Genomic DNA, 14357 nt, shown 5'->3' with positions numbered 1-14357 from the left:
GTTGGTATAGCTCTCCTGTTACTCTAAATTTTTATATTTTAAAGCTTAGTGTGAAGTGCTCAAAAAAAGTGTTAGCTAATTATCTGAAACTAGCGTTGTTCCGCTATATCAATTTATTAGGGATAAAAGTGTCGTGTCTCGAATTAAGTCCACAAAACCCGCTCTCAATAAATTCATCGTTATTCACATGGCTCAATTTATGTTGGATCATGTCACATGTCCCCAACTAAGTCCAACAAACTCTGTCCTCAATCAATTCATCGTTCTTGTTATCAGTGACATAAGTCCCGCAAGCCAGATTCTTGGTCGAGCAAACCATGATTCATGGCAACTATCATTTGCTCCATGCAAAGCACATGCGAAGGTGAAGGCTGTCGGTGTGCATAACCTCACCATCATAACATATGCTATTTCTTTTACCCGTTGCAACGCACGGGCATGTTTGCTAGTATTTTCGAAAAGAGCTTGTTAAAAAAAATCGGTGCACGCACATGGGATCGATCCTAGGAACTACTGGTTGCACCCCGGCAATGCTATGCACTGCACTGAGTTCGGGTTCTTGTATTATATAGGTTTTTATTTCTTTATTTTGCTGTTGTTTTGTTTCTTCCTCGGTTTTAATATTTTTTTCTCCGGATTTTTTTATGTGTTTCTTCATTTTTTCATTTTCTATTTTCTTTTGGTTCATTTTGTTTCTTATTCATTTTTCATTTTTTGCCTTTTATTTGTTTCTTTTTGTTTTTCATTCTACATTCTTATATACATGATCAACATTTTTTAAAATGTTCGTTCAACAATTTTCAAACACTTGTTCAACATTTTTCAAATACTTGTTCAACATGTTTATATACATGATCAATATTTGTTTCAAATACTTGTGTAAAATTTGTACTATTTTTTCAATATTTTCAAATACTTGTTCAACATTTTTCTGAACTCGTGTCCCTTTTCTAAAATTGGATCATTTTTTAAATTCACAAACATTCTTTTTTACTAAAATCACGACAGTTTATGTAATCACGAATAGCTTTTTACAAATTTACAATTTTGTTTTTGAAATCATGAAATTTTCCAATTTTTCAAGCATTTTCCGAAACTCACAAACATTTTTCAGAAAATATAAACATTTTCTAAAACTCGTGAACAATTTTGAAATTTCAGTACAATTTATAAAAATGAGGAATATTATTTTTCATTTGATGAACATTCTTTGAATGCATAGTTGTTTTGAACTGATGGCTTTTAAAAAAAATCAGAAACAATTCTTAAATTCGTGAACATATTTTGCATTTGGTAATATTCTTTGAATTTATGAACATTTGTTAAACTCATGATTCATGAATATCTTGTGAATTTGTGAACATTGTTCAAGTTCGTTAACAATTTTTGAAATTGATATTTTTTTTAAATCCCCAATCATTTTTTTACTTTAAGATTGGTGAAGTGTTCTAGAGTAAAAAAAAGAACAAAAGAACCGGAAAGAAAACTGGATCGCCTAACCCAAAAAATGCGCGGTGGGCACAAGGTGGTGGCCCATTGGTCGCTATTCGCCAACCTGCGAGCGAAATAGGGGCTCCCATACATAGCAACTTCCCATTTTTGCTAGTATTTTTTAGAACATTGTTTACTACTAAATGAGTTATGTTTGTCTCAAAAAAAACTAAATGAGTTATGTATGTACCAATACTTTTCTTGAGGCATTATACATACCGAGATATAAGGGGATATCTACCTCCCCGAGCCCATGGGTCATCCTGGGCAGGCTGCCGCACATCCAAATTCCAACAGAGACGATCTCAGAGCTAGGAATTGGGTATGGTATTGTGTGAAATTTCATGCGCTGTCCCCATATCGCTTCACGCCTTCCACCAAGCCGACCTGGCAATCATCCTCATACGGATTCATGCCTTCCACCAAGCCGACCTGGCAATCATCCTCATACGGATTCGTGCCTTCCACCAAGCTGACCTGGCAATCGTTCAGAAATACATAACCAAAACTACCGGCAAAAATCACTTAGACTTTGTTTGGTGACTAGGAGGAGAAAGCCCAGGGTGCTAAATCCCAAAAGGAGAATTTCAAGAGCACATGGGATCCCCTTCCTTCCATGGGGAGATCTCCTTGGGATGGTCATTAGGTAGTAAAGGGGAGGGAAAGAGGGGAAGGGGAGGAATGGAAGGCAACAGTTTTGCGAGGAGGCGGAGGAGCATCATGCAAGGGAAACGACGCGCGGGGGGGGGGGGGGGGGGGGGGGGGTCCACTAGTGGGGAGGTGTGCGAGCTCTACCCGAGGAAAGAGAGGGTTTTGGGCTAGCACACCCCGTGGATCAGAACGTCCAAATGTTGCACTCGATTTCCTTGGTGTGAGTTCTAGAAAAAGCAAGGGATTGGGAGGGGGGGGGGGGGGGGGTCACGAAATGATGCCTTAATTGGGATTAGGGGGTACTTTGCATGGTATTAAAGATTTCAGAGGTTACCCATAGTGTTTGTGGGTGGCGGTTTCTGAAACCCTAGAGGGTTATGTGGACTTCTTTCCTTAGCTAGACAGACTAACTAGCGATCACCCATCAGGGAGGAATGGATGTTGGAGGAGCACACACGTGTCCAACCGAACTTGTTGTGGCCTAAAGGGCAAAGCGCATGACGGGGAAGGAAATAAGTTTCGGTCACTCAAGAAAAAAGAAAAAAGCTTCGTCCTTGGAATCAGTGTGGTTACATGTAAATATTTATATTATTCTAAAGAAAATACAACCAAAGTGCGTCTTATTAAAGAAAACAGTAGCTCAAGTTTCAACTAGATATCAGTGACCACAGTAATTTTACACCCAGTTCCAAGGAATGGAATTGCAGGTAGCTGAAATGAAAACAAGTTAAAAGCCCCTCAGCAAATAAACATGCACCAACAGAGCATCCATTGGCTTTAGTCAATCACATGAGCCTCAACCCCTCAACAGGAATGAAAAAATGTAACGGTGTTCAGATATCAGATGCATCTTATTTTTAGGGTTATTGATCGGCGGTCTTAGAAACACAGCAGATTCTAGCCCCGCCTAACGACCCATGTCAACTTGCTTTCTGTGGGTACAAAAGGTTAACAAAACTAAAGAAAAATAAAGGCTATCTAATCTATTAGTGGGGCAACTTCTAACGAGAGGCAGCATTCAGCTAGCCATTAGGAGCTGGGAATTAAACATCATCTTGTATTCCCAGAGGGGCTCAATAGTAATCCGCAGAAAACTGACAAGTGCAGTTCAGAAAATTGCAAACACGATCTAGCAAATCCCTGAGAAAATCTAGGCTCACATCGACGTACGAAACTGCAACGAATTGATCGAGGATGAATTTAAGTTATTATGTGGTTGACTCTGCATACAGGCCTTCATGCATTGAATCAGAAAGTCAGACCAACAGTCATGATTAGTCTGACCTGAAAGATCTCCAAACTGAGATTTTACTCCTCCCTGATCTGTGCCGCGGTAACATCATCACCACGATTCAGGGCGGCGGGGCTGATCCAATGAAGGTAATTTGTAATCTAACTAAGATGGCTGCCACCACCATTCACTTTTATATACAAGTAAAACAGGATGGGTGAATAGGCACCATGTGTAGCTCATAAGTCAACCACCATGATGATTAGTTCTGAAGGATACTAGACAAGTTATACAGTTATACTGGCTACATCACATGGCAATAGTGAAATGTACCTGGACATGATTTAAAATATGTGTCGTGTGGAAGCAAGCTTTCTTTCATTTTCAAACTACATCATGTTCTGAAATCCGGAAAAATATATTTCCTAGCATTCGTGTCTCGGCCATTATAAATACCTAGTTTTCTGTAGCTGTAGCAGATCAACTTGAGAAGGGTAGCACATTTTGCTAGACATCCATACGCAGTGTTCCAGGAAATGGAAATTCCAGTGATAAAGATGGATGAGCTGCATGGCGAGAAGAGATCAGAGACACTTGCGCTTCTCCATGATGCCTGTGCACAATGGGGATTCTTTTGGGTAAGTAAGGAAATATAAGATCATTATATTGATGAAATGCATTTACACTCTACCTTCTCACTGTTGTCATTTGTTCTGCGCATAACTTTATGCCAGCTGGAGAATCATGGAATCAATGATGACCTCATGGACAGAACCAAGAAACTGGTGAATAAACACTATGAGCAAAACATGGAGAAGAACTTCTACAGTTCTGAGATAGCAAAAACCATTGGTCCCGACAAAGTCACCTCAAATGTTGACTGGGAATGCAGCTTCATGTATCATCACCAGCCAAAATCAAACATTCATGACATTCCGGAGCTGCTTCGGTGAGTTTGCAATCTAAATTATAGTAGTATCGCCATAAGCCACAGTTCACCTGCCCAGTATAACAGGAAATTAGTGGTTTGTGAAGTTTGTAAGTGTACTAATACAAACTAATCAACTGTGCAGTACTACAGTTCCTGAATATGCTGAAGAAGTAGTCAAGTTGGCCGAGCAGCTAGCAGAAGTCATGAGTGAAAATCTTGGGCTGGACAAGAATTACTTGAAGAAAGCTTTCACTAAGCCTTCCATAGGCATAAAGGTGGCAAAATACCCCAGGTGTAGCCATCCAGAAGTAGTGATGGGACTCCGTGGACACACCGATGCTGGGGGAATCATATTTCTATTTCAAGATGACTTGGTCCCAGGTTTGCAGTTCATGAAAGATGGTAGGTGGATCTCAATACCACCAACAAAAGGAAATAGAATTTTCGTAAACCTCGGAGATCAGATTGAAGTGATAAGCAATGGAATATATAAGAGCATTTGCCATCAGGTACTTCCCAATCAGAACGGGAGCCGCCTATCTATTGCGACATTCTATAACCCAGGTGCAGATGCTATAATCTTCCCAGCTCCAAATCTCACATATCCTAGCCAATACCGTTTCCAAGACTACCTTAATTTCTATTCTGCTACCAAGTTTACAGACAAGGTATCAAGGTTCCAAACTACGAAGATGGTATTCAAATGACTTGTGTCAAAAGCCACTTTATGTACCGTCCTTGAGCAAAAGACAAGTGAAACTCCTCAAACTCTGTATTGTGTATTTCTGTTGTCAGTCTTATTTCCGTTAATAAACTGCTCAATTACCTGTATATTTGCTTTTCTGTAATGGAAGTGTTGAATGATAGCCGAGAAAGAATAGCTGCAGGCTATACAATGTTGCACTCATGCTATGGAAATATACAAAGCTACAATAGACAATGTATCCCAGAGCTTAGTAAAGTTGTTTGCATTTTAAACTGGCAGTCACGCTGACTACGCTAATGAAAAGCCATATCAAATATAACTCAGAATATTTGTATAGCAACAAAACAGTAACAGGAAACATGTATGTGCTAGAAAATATCTCCAATCCACGAGACCACGGCTGATTAGTTCAAGAGCAAAAACTACTCGGTTTGAGGGGGAAAGAAGCGGAACCTACTCATGAGCTAACTGAATCTGAAAACGCATGACCTGGGCACCAGGAACATATCTGTGTGCCTATGATAGAGAATCATGGTTAACAGCGATATAATAACAAATCCTACACTGATAGAAAAACATCATATGAGCATAACAATTTAACAAACTACCATTAAGGCATCAAATGCATAGATACCACATCGAGAACTATGGTCTTGGGTAGGTAGAACTGAAATTGACCATTGGATAATTGTTAGACTTAAACTCCAGTTAAGATTAGGGCAGCCCGGTGCATGTAGCTCCCGCTTGCGCAGGGTCCGGGGAAGGGTCCGACCACTTTGGGTCTTTTGTACGCAGCCTTTCCCTGCATTTCTGCAAGAGGCTGTTTCCAGGATTCGAACCCGTGACCTCATGGTCACAAGGCAACAGCTTTACCACTCGGGTTAAAATTAAACTGGCTTAATCATTCCCTTATACTGGACATCCTAGATTTCATGACAATCTCCAATCTTGCTGCATTTGAGTCATATATAACAGATTTTTTTGGTAATGCCTTTTTGAGAGTAAATTAATTGCTACTTTGTGTATATGCATCATGTTGTTCAATTGTTTCTGGAACTACAGAAGCTGTCCATTTCACAAGTCAAAGACAGCCCTTACAAGAAATCCTATACTTAACTGAACATAAATTCATTGCGAAAGTCAATTGTTGCACTTGAGTCGTGCATAACAAAATTATGTACTTTGTGTTAATAACATTTTCATAGTAAATAATTGCTACTCTGTATATATAAAGCAATGATTTCTCGAACTACACAAGCTGTCCATTTAAAAAATCAAACAAAACAGTGTTCCAAACAATTACATACTTGGTTAATCTGAATGGCATGCAGCCCACCACGAGTTTATCATTAAACACTCAAGACATCACTTCAATTAGCAGGCCGCAGTTTGACCAGAATAGCTTTAGTCAAAAAAGTGTTGGTTGTCTCGGCAGCTGTCTCAAGTAAAACCCTGTGAATCTTACATTCATGCCAACACTTCGAGACGAAGCACAGGAAAAAGTTGCCAAATTTAAGCGACTTTGGAAACTTTATTGCCATATCATCAATCATGTACACTAGCTTCTCGATGGTGCTTGGTGTTAGGCAAATGTCTTGACTGAGAATGTTGTAGAATAGTGCAAAGAGAGATTCTGTCCAGACCAAATCGCGGCCAATATTTTCCCGATGCTGAGGCATACAAATCGGTTTCCTCTCTCCCTCCTCCCCTGAAAGCAACCTATGACAGAAGGCGGTGACATGCAAAGGATGCATGCAGTCCCTGACAATCCGTGTGAGCACATCGCACTGAGGAGCATTCAGGCCTTGTTTTCTAAGAACTAGTGGGAAGAGGACAGCCTCCAGTGCAGCAGCTGGGTGACGTTTGCAGACATCTAATGCTGCAGAAAGAAGACCAGATGAAGCTGCTCTTTGAAGGTCAAGTAATTTCGGTAGGATAAGAGAACACAGCACAAGTGCCGGCCCTTTTCCATGCATCCCATCTTCCTCGAGTACCACATTTGAAAGCAGAACCCTCACTGTGTCATCATCAGCTTCCCATGGCTGCACTAAGCTAAGTACTGCCTCAGCATTCCCGGATTCAAGGCAGAGATCATGCAAATTGTTCGCTGCCTGCTGAGCACCCAAAATTGACTCTGACATCTCAATCTCCTTCTTCAGAGCTAGAGCCTTATGAACGACTGAATTTCCAAGTGGGGGAGACGGAGGAGAAGGAGCACGCCCAACCTCCTCCTGTATGAACGAATACTCATCTTGCTCCAGCCCCAGAGACTCCAACCCAACTCCATCTAAACCATCCCCGCCGACGCGGGCCCCACCAGGCATCAAGCTCCGGCAATCGAGAGGCAGCCACGGAAGGACAGGCGGTGTCCGCGCCGCCTCTTCTTTAAGCCACGGCGGTGGCTCGTGGAACTCCTCGTTAAACTCCCAGGGGACATCAGGAGCGTCTTTGTCAGGCAATCCGTCGAGCAGGTGGTGGGCGCCCCGGCGGACCCAGAATTCATCACACCGGCCGGGCGGGGCAGAAAGGACGCGAGAGGCGAGCGAGCGGAGCTGGAGCGGGTCGAGCAGGGAGGCGGAGGAGGACAGGAAGGAGAGCGCCTGGGACTGAAGCAAGGGCGGGAGGGTCTGGAAGAGGACGGCCGTGGGCTCGGCGGCGGGGAGCGTGGGTACCGGGGAGAGGAGGATGCGGAGGAGGCCCGCAGCCGGAGGAGCAGAGCAGGGGCTGCTGCTCGAGGACGAGAAGGCGGCGGCGTTGGGGGCGGAGGAGGCGAGCATGTGGCGGAGCACCGGCAGCCACGGCTCCATGGGAAGTGGTCTCTTGCAAATTGGTTGGGAGCGCGGCGATTCCCGCGATTTTATTCAGAGGCGCCGAAATGGCAAATAAACGGGGTCCCAGTTAAGCGGAATTTCATAGAAATTCAGATAAGATTTTTATAGAATTTTTTCTTTTAGAGCCTTTTGGTTCATACGAATGGATTCCTATTCTTACATAGGACTGGTTCCTATCCTTCATATTTCATAAGAAAATAAAATGACATCTTGTTTCCTATTCCTATTCATAAGATTTGAGATACATGTCATCTCATTTCCTACAAAATTCCTATTTCTATGATAATCCTATCCTATGAACCAAAAGAGGCCCTAGTGATAGTTCGAAGGGAAGCCAATGGGGCTGCTCATTGCTGTGCAAAGAAGGGTTTAGTTTCTCCCTCGAGTGTAACCACTTTTGATGTATGCCCTGAGTTTCTAATTGCTGTTATGCAGTCTGATGTAAACCGTCTTATTATTGAATAAATTGCCGAGAGGGCGGTCCTAAAAAAAAGTGATAGTTCATTTCCCAAAAGAAAAAAAACAAATTATTGAACTGTTAGACCGTAGTGCGTTTAAACGGGATCCAGTTTACATCCCTAGATGTAGTTGGCAAGTTAGGTGAAAAAGGATAAAACTAGCCCTTTGACCAAAGTTCGGCACAAAATAAACTTGTTTTTAAAATATTTCACAAAATGGTCCTTCCTACATGACACCCGTACCCGGGGCGCCATGCTAAACTGCACGACGCCTTGGTCAAGGGCGCTACGGGACCACGTTGACCGCCATGTCGCCTACCCGCGGGCCTAGTTGATGGCGCATAACGCCCCGCCCAGGGGCGCCATGGTTAATAGTTGTGGATAAGCCCATCACCCCTCCCTTTCTTTATGTTGTTCTGTTCTCGCCCCCCCCCTCCCCCCCCCCCCAGCCTCTCACTCCCTCCTCTCAAATCCGCGACCTGAAGTGGTGGATCGAAGGGGGAAACGGTGGATCTTATTCCCCTTCCCATCCTCAAGGTATTCCTCTCTAGTTTTATTGATCAAAATCCTCGCATTTGACAAACCCTAGTTCGTGCTCTTTTTAGGGATTTATTGGGTTAATATGATGTATGGACGGGGATATGCGAGGTACTTGATGGTGTATGGATAGGGGTATGTTAGTATTTGTATGGTGAGGAAATTTGTAGGTATGACTAGGGATTTTGTTTATGGCATGGCTGGGGATATGATAGGATTAGTATGTTTAGTGATTTTTAGGTATGAACTAGGACTTATATTTGTTAGATAGACACTTTATTCATGAATGCTTACACATGTATGTGCCAATTTGGTGTAAAAATAATTATTGTATGTATATGAACATTTGCACATGTATGTATGTATGTATGTATGTATGTTCTTGCATATGTTTGCAAATGACAACAGGGCTTACGATATACATTTCTAATTTTGCATGATGGCTTCTCTTATCCATCCATCATACGACCAATTGCACCGTGGGTGGTTCATGGCAGATGAAGGAAGGGTTTTTGATCAGCTTCACCTGAGGTCCGGCTCGGTTCATGACAAGATGCAGTATGATGAGCGATACACGGAGTATATCTGGAAGACTGGGCTTCTCCCTTTCATTTCACTTGTGTCGCATTCGATCTCGAAGATGAACCTGTGACGCCCGGATAATTAGGCTACAATAATTCCACGCTAATGATGCCACCTCACCTCGGTTACTGTTACTAATCTCGCGTTGGTTCAAAAACGGTTCGAATTCAAATTTAAAATCAAGCCAAACAATTAAGGTTTTCAAAAGTCAAAACTAAAATGTTCTTAATGTGGCAGATAAATCATGGATATTATTGGTGGAGTAACAACATCTTTATAAAATATTTAAATACCCTAAAGTAATTAAAACAACATCAAAACAATTAGTTATACTCCTAATATATTTTACCAAATACTAAACTATTTTTATTCTGAGGTAAAACTTCTTAGAACAGTGGATTAATTTGTCACACTAATTTTGGAGCTATTTTCATATTTTACTAAACCAAAAATATAGTGCAACTAAAATAAAACAGAAAGAAAATGAGAAAACAACAACAAAAGAAAAAAAAGGCCCCACTCCTCGCTGGGCCTCGGCCCAGCTGGCCACGGGGCTAGCCAGGCCGCCCAGCCGGCCCACTTGGCCCGGCCCCCCACTCACTCCCTTATCCCCTCGCAACCGGAAACCCTACCCCGATCCCCACTCCCCCCCCCACTCTCCCCTCACTCCCTCGATCCAAATCGGGATCGAGGCGACCACGCCCCCGACCCCGACGCCATCGCCCCGACGCACGTCGCCGTCCTCGGCGCCTCCTTCCACCGGAGCACCACCCCCATCGCCCTGCCGTCTCGCCGTCCCGCTACCCCATCGGTCGCCCCCGACGCCGCCACCGGTTCCCGTCGCCACCACGCCGGCGCCCCCAATCCACCTGGACCTCGCCGGACCGCCTCCCTCGCGCGGCCTGCTTCCCTCTACGCCGTCGTCCCCATCACCCCCTCGATCCCCGCTGCCCGGACCCCTACGCGCCCCGGTGAGGCCTTCGGCCTCCTTTCCTCTCGCAACCACGCGCACCACCTCGGTGCCCCTGGACGCGCCCACGGTCGTGCCCCTCTTGTCCGCCCCCCGCGCCCGGCTCCAGCCCGGCCTTAGTGGCCCGCGCCGACCGCACGCGTGCCCGACCACGCCCGCACCTGCCCGTCCGCTGCCGCCGCTTTCTCGTGCCGTTGTTGCCGCTGGCTGCTGCTGCCTTGCTTGCTCTGCGCCGTCGCCTCGCCTCGACCTCGCCACGGCCCCGCGAGGCCTGCGCCCGTAGCCACCGCGCTCACCACCTCCACCTCCGCGCCCGTGCCATGGCGCTGCTTGGCCGCCCCGCCGCCTGCTGTGGTGCTGGTGCCCCAGCCCTGCTCGGGTCGCCGCTCGCGCAGCCCCTGGCCGCTGGCGCTCGCGCCCGCGAGCCCCGTGGCTCTGCTCCGCTCCATCCCCGTTAACCCGCGCCCGATAAGCCCCCCTGGGCCTATGACGAACGGGGCCCACGCTCAAAAAGAATTAAAAATAAATAAATAATAATTAAACTAATTAATTAATTAAGTTAATTAATCATGTTTAATTAACCTAATTAACTAGTTAGCTTAATTAAACCCTAATTAGATTAAACAGTCAATGACGAACGGGATTCACCTGTCAGGTTGACCAAGTCAACTGCTGACGTCATGATGACGTCAGCAAACACTATTCTGGATAATGTTGAATTAAATTAATTAAATAAATCTTAAAAATGATTTAATTCTTTTAAAATTAATATAAAATAAACCGTAGCTCGGATGGAAAAACTTTGTACATGAAAGTTGCTCAGAACGACGAGACGAATCCGGATACGCAGCCCGTTCGTTCGTCACGCATCCCTAGCATAGAGAACACGCAACTTTCCCCCCCCCCTCCGGTTCATCTGTCCGAAAACGCCGAAACACCGGGAATACTTTCCCGGATGTTTTCCCCCTTCACCGGTACCACCTCGTACCGCGTTAGGGCACCCCTAACACCGCTACTTGTCATGTCATGCATTTCTATGCATATGTTTGCTCAATATTTATTGTTTCTTCCCCCTTCTTCTCTCGCTAGACACCGAGATCGACGCCGCTGCTTCCCAGTACGACTACGGTGTTGACGACCCCTCTCTCTTGCCAGAGCAACCAGGCAAGCCCCCCCCTTGATCACCAGATATCGCCTACTCTTCTCTATACTGCTTGCATTAGAGTAGTGTAGTATGTTACTGCTTTCCGTTATTCCTATCCCGATGCATAGCCTATCCTTGCTACTACTGTTGATACCATTACCTGCTATCCTACTGCTTAGTATAGGATGCTAGTGTTCCATCAGTGGCCTTACACTCTTGTCCGTCTGCCATGCTATACTACTGGGCCGTGATCACTTCGGGAGGTGATCACGGGCATATACAATATGCTTTACACAGTTACCTTACCCGTGATACTGTTCGGAGACGGGGGCTGAAGGGGCAGGTGGCTCCATCCCGGTAGAGGTGGGCCTGGGTTCCCGACGGCCCCCGACTGTTACTTTGAGGCGGAGCGACAGGGCAGGTTGAGACCACCTAGGAGAGAGGTGGGCCTGGCCCTGGTCGGCGTTCGCGGATACTTAACACGCTTAACGAGATCTGGGTTTTTGATCTGAGTCTGGCCATTTGGTCTATACGCACTAACCATCTACGCGGGAGTAGTTATGGGTATCCCGGCGTCGTGGTATCAGCCGAAGCCTTCGTGACGTCAGCGACTGAGCGGCGCGCGCCGGGTTGGAACGTAAGCCTGCTCTTGTATTAAGGGGGCTAGTTCTGCTCCCGGCCGCGTTCGCAACGTGCAGGTGTGCTAAGGGCGATGGGCCCAGACCCCTGGGCGCTTAGGTTTAGACCGGCGTGCTGACCTCTCTGTTGGTCTAGGTGGGGCTGCGACGTGTTGATCTTTCGCGGCCGGGCATGACCCCGAAAAGTGTGTCCTGCTAAATGGGATCAAGCGTGTTGGGGAATGTGGTGCACCCCTGAAGGGAAGTTAATCTATTCGAATAGCCGTGATCTTCGGTAACAGGACGACTTGGAGTTGTACCTTGACCTTATGATAACTAGAACCGGATACTTAATAAAACACACCCTTCCAAGTGCCAGATACAACCGGTGATCGCTCTCTCACAGGGCGACGAGGGGAGGATCATCGGTTAGGATTATGCTATACGATGTTACTTGATGATACTTGGAGGCCTTCAGTCTAATCTCTTCTACATGCTGCAAGACGGAGGCTGCCAGAAGCGTAGTCTTCGAAAGGACTAGCTATCCCCCCCTTATTCCGGCTTTCTGTAGTTCAGTCCACATATGATACCCTTATTCCATTTGATACCAATGCATACATATGTAGTATAGCTCCTTGCTTGCGAGTACTTTGGATGAGTACTCATGGTTGCTTTCTCCCTCTTTTTCCCCTATCCCTTCTACCTGGTTGTCGCAACCAGATGTTGGAGCCCAGGAGCCAGACGCCACCTTCGACGACGACTCCTACTACACCGGAGGTGCCTACTACTACGTGATGCCCGCTGACGACGACCAGGAGTAGTTAGGAGGATCCCAGGCAGGAGGCCTGCGCCTCTTTCGATCTGTATTCCCAGTTTGTGCTAGCCATCTTATGGCAACTTGTTTAACTTATGTCTGTACTCAGATATTGTTGCTTCCGCTGACTCGTCTATGATTGAGCTCTTGTATTCGAGCCCTCGAGGCCCCTGGCTTGTAATATGATGCTTGTATGACTTATTTTATTTGTAGAGTTGTGTTGTGATATCTACCCGTGAGTCCTTGATCTTGATCGTACACATTTGCGTGCATGATTAGTGTACGGTTAAATCGGGGGCGTCACAAGTTGGTATCAGAGCCGACTGCCTGTAGGAATCCCCCTTCCACACTCCTTGGCCGAAGTTGAGTCTAGACATTACTAAAACTTTTACTAACATGGCTGTGTGTCTTACGGGCACACGTCGCCATCGGGTGGTATTAGGATCTTTTATTCCTCGCCTTTACTCTGGGACCCTGATCTCTCTTCTATTCGGGTTAAATGGTTTTGCTAACTCTAACTCTAGGTTCTCGTAAATACTTTCTCCCGGAGAGCCCCTTCATTCCAGATGATGGCCTGCTTCACCAGAAGATTCCGAAGATACTCTTTGCTATTCCTCTCGAGACTTTGTGCCCATCACTTTTGCTATTCCCGACCACCTATAAATCCTTATGGATAACTACTTACGCTTGCCATTCATACGTTCATCCCCCATTGATCTTGTTATTACAAGATACCCCGAAGTCTTCTCTATTGTTTCGATAATCCTTTGAGCTTACTGCCTTGCTGTTCTTTGTCACCCGAATACCCCTACGGATAATTCTCGCGCTTATCGAGTATCCGCTCATCCCCCAGTTGTTCATGTGTTTCACAATGGTCTTCGAAATACTATTCGATCCTCCAAAAATCCTTAGTAGCTTATTGCTCTGCAATACTTGTCTGCTTGCGTGATGGATGCTTTCCATATGTCTGGCAATATTCATTAGTATCCTTAGGCATCGTCATTTTGATCCCTTTGATTCAACATGAGTGCGAATGCATGCAATCATCAGTTGATCCTTTTAAATTATCTTTCCGGCTCAGACGTCATTTTGAACATGAGCTGGTTCTCAACAAATCCAATTGCCGTCGATTGTACCCCTAAGGCTATTCAACTTATCCATCCCTAATCAGAACATTGCTTCTGATCCCTTGATTTGAAAATCATAATTCCTCTGCACTTGAGCTCTGGATTAGTAAGTTGTTTCCATAATCCAATGCCTTTGCATTCTTTCTTCTTCTGGTAGAGTACCGATACTCATATCAGCTCCATTGTGGATCGTCAAATCCATTGTTTGATTTCATCCGACATCGTCCTTAATGTTCAATAACCTTGTGAGCCTTTCCACAGGTATAT

General features: G+C 45.2%; 2 protein-coding genes across 3 annotated transcripts; one reads left to right on the top strand and one right to left on the bottom strand.

Annotated features, from left to right (window-relative positions):
* Window positions 1-2643: 2643 nt before the first annotated feature.
* On the bottom strand, window positions 2644-7956 carry LOC125523650 (fanconi anemia group E protein FANCE protein). Of its 2 annotated transcripts, XM_048688703.2 has the most exons (4): window positions 6318-7956; window positions 5468-5526; window positions 4065-4372; window positions 2644-3986 (listed from the first exon to the last, which is right to left on the bottom strand). In XM_048688703.2, the coding sequence occupies exon 1, from the start codon at window positions 7815-7817 to the stop codon at window positions 6381-6383; it is 1437 nt and encodes a 478-aa protein (XP_048544660.2). In that variant the 5' UTR covers window positions 7818-7956; the 3' UTR covers window positions 2644-3986; window positions 4065-4372; window positions 5468-5526; window positions 6318-6380. The 2 variants fall into 2 exon arrangements, with proteins under 2 accessions (XP_048544660.2, XP_048544658.2); XM_048688701.2 differs by lacking the exon at window positions 5468-5526 and having other exon boundaries at window positions 2648-3986; window positions 6318-7955.
* ACO1 (ACC oxidase 1) lies at window positions 3841-5135 on the top strand. The gene is made up of 3 exons (XM_048688704.2): window positions 3841-4011; window positions 4108-4322; window positions 4447-5135. Exons 1-3 carry the CDS (start codon window positions 3910-3912, stop codon window positions 5009-5011), a joined length of 882 nt encoding a protein of 293 aa, XP_048544661.1. The 5' UTR covers window positions 3841-3909; the 3' UTR covers window positions 5012-5135.
* Window positions 7957-14357: the final 6401 nt, after the last annotated feature.

The sequence above is a fragment of the Triticum urartu genome, chromosome 7A, assembly GCF_056163025.1.
Source record: "Triticum urartu cultivar PI428250 chromosome 7A, HENAU_Tu73, whole genome shotgun sequence".
NCBI classification, from domain to species: Eukaryota; Viridiplantae; Streptophyta; class Magnoliopsida; order Poales; family Poaceae; genus Triticum; species Triticum urartu.
Note: the sequence above shows the minus strand (reverse complement) of the source record. Positions and strands in the feature narration are given on the sequence as shown.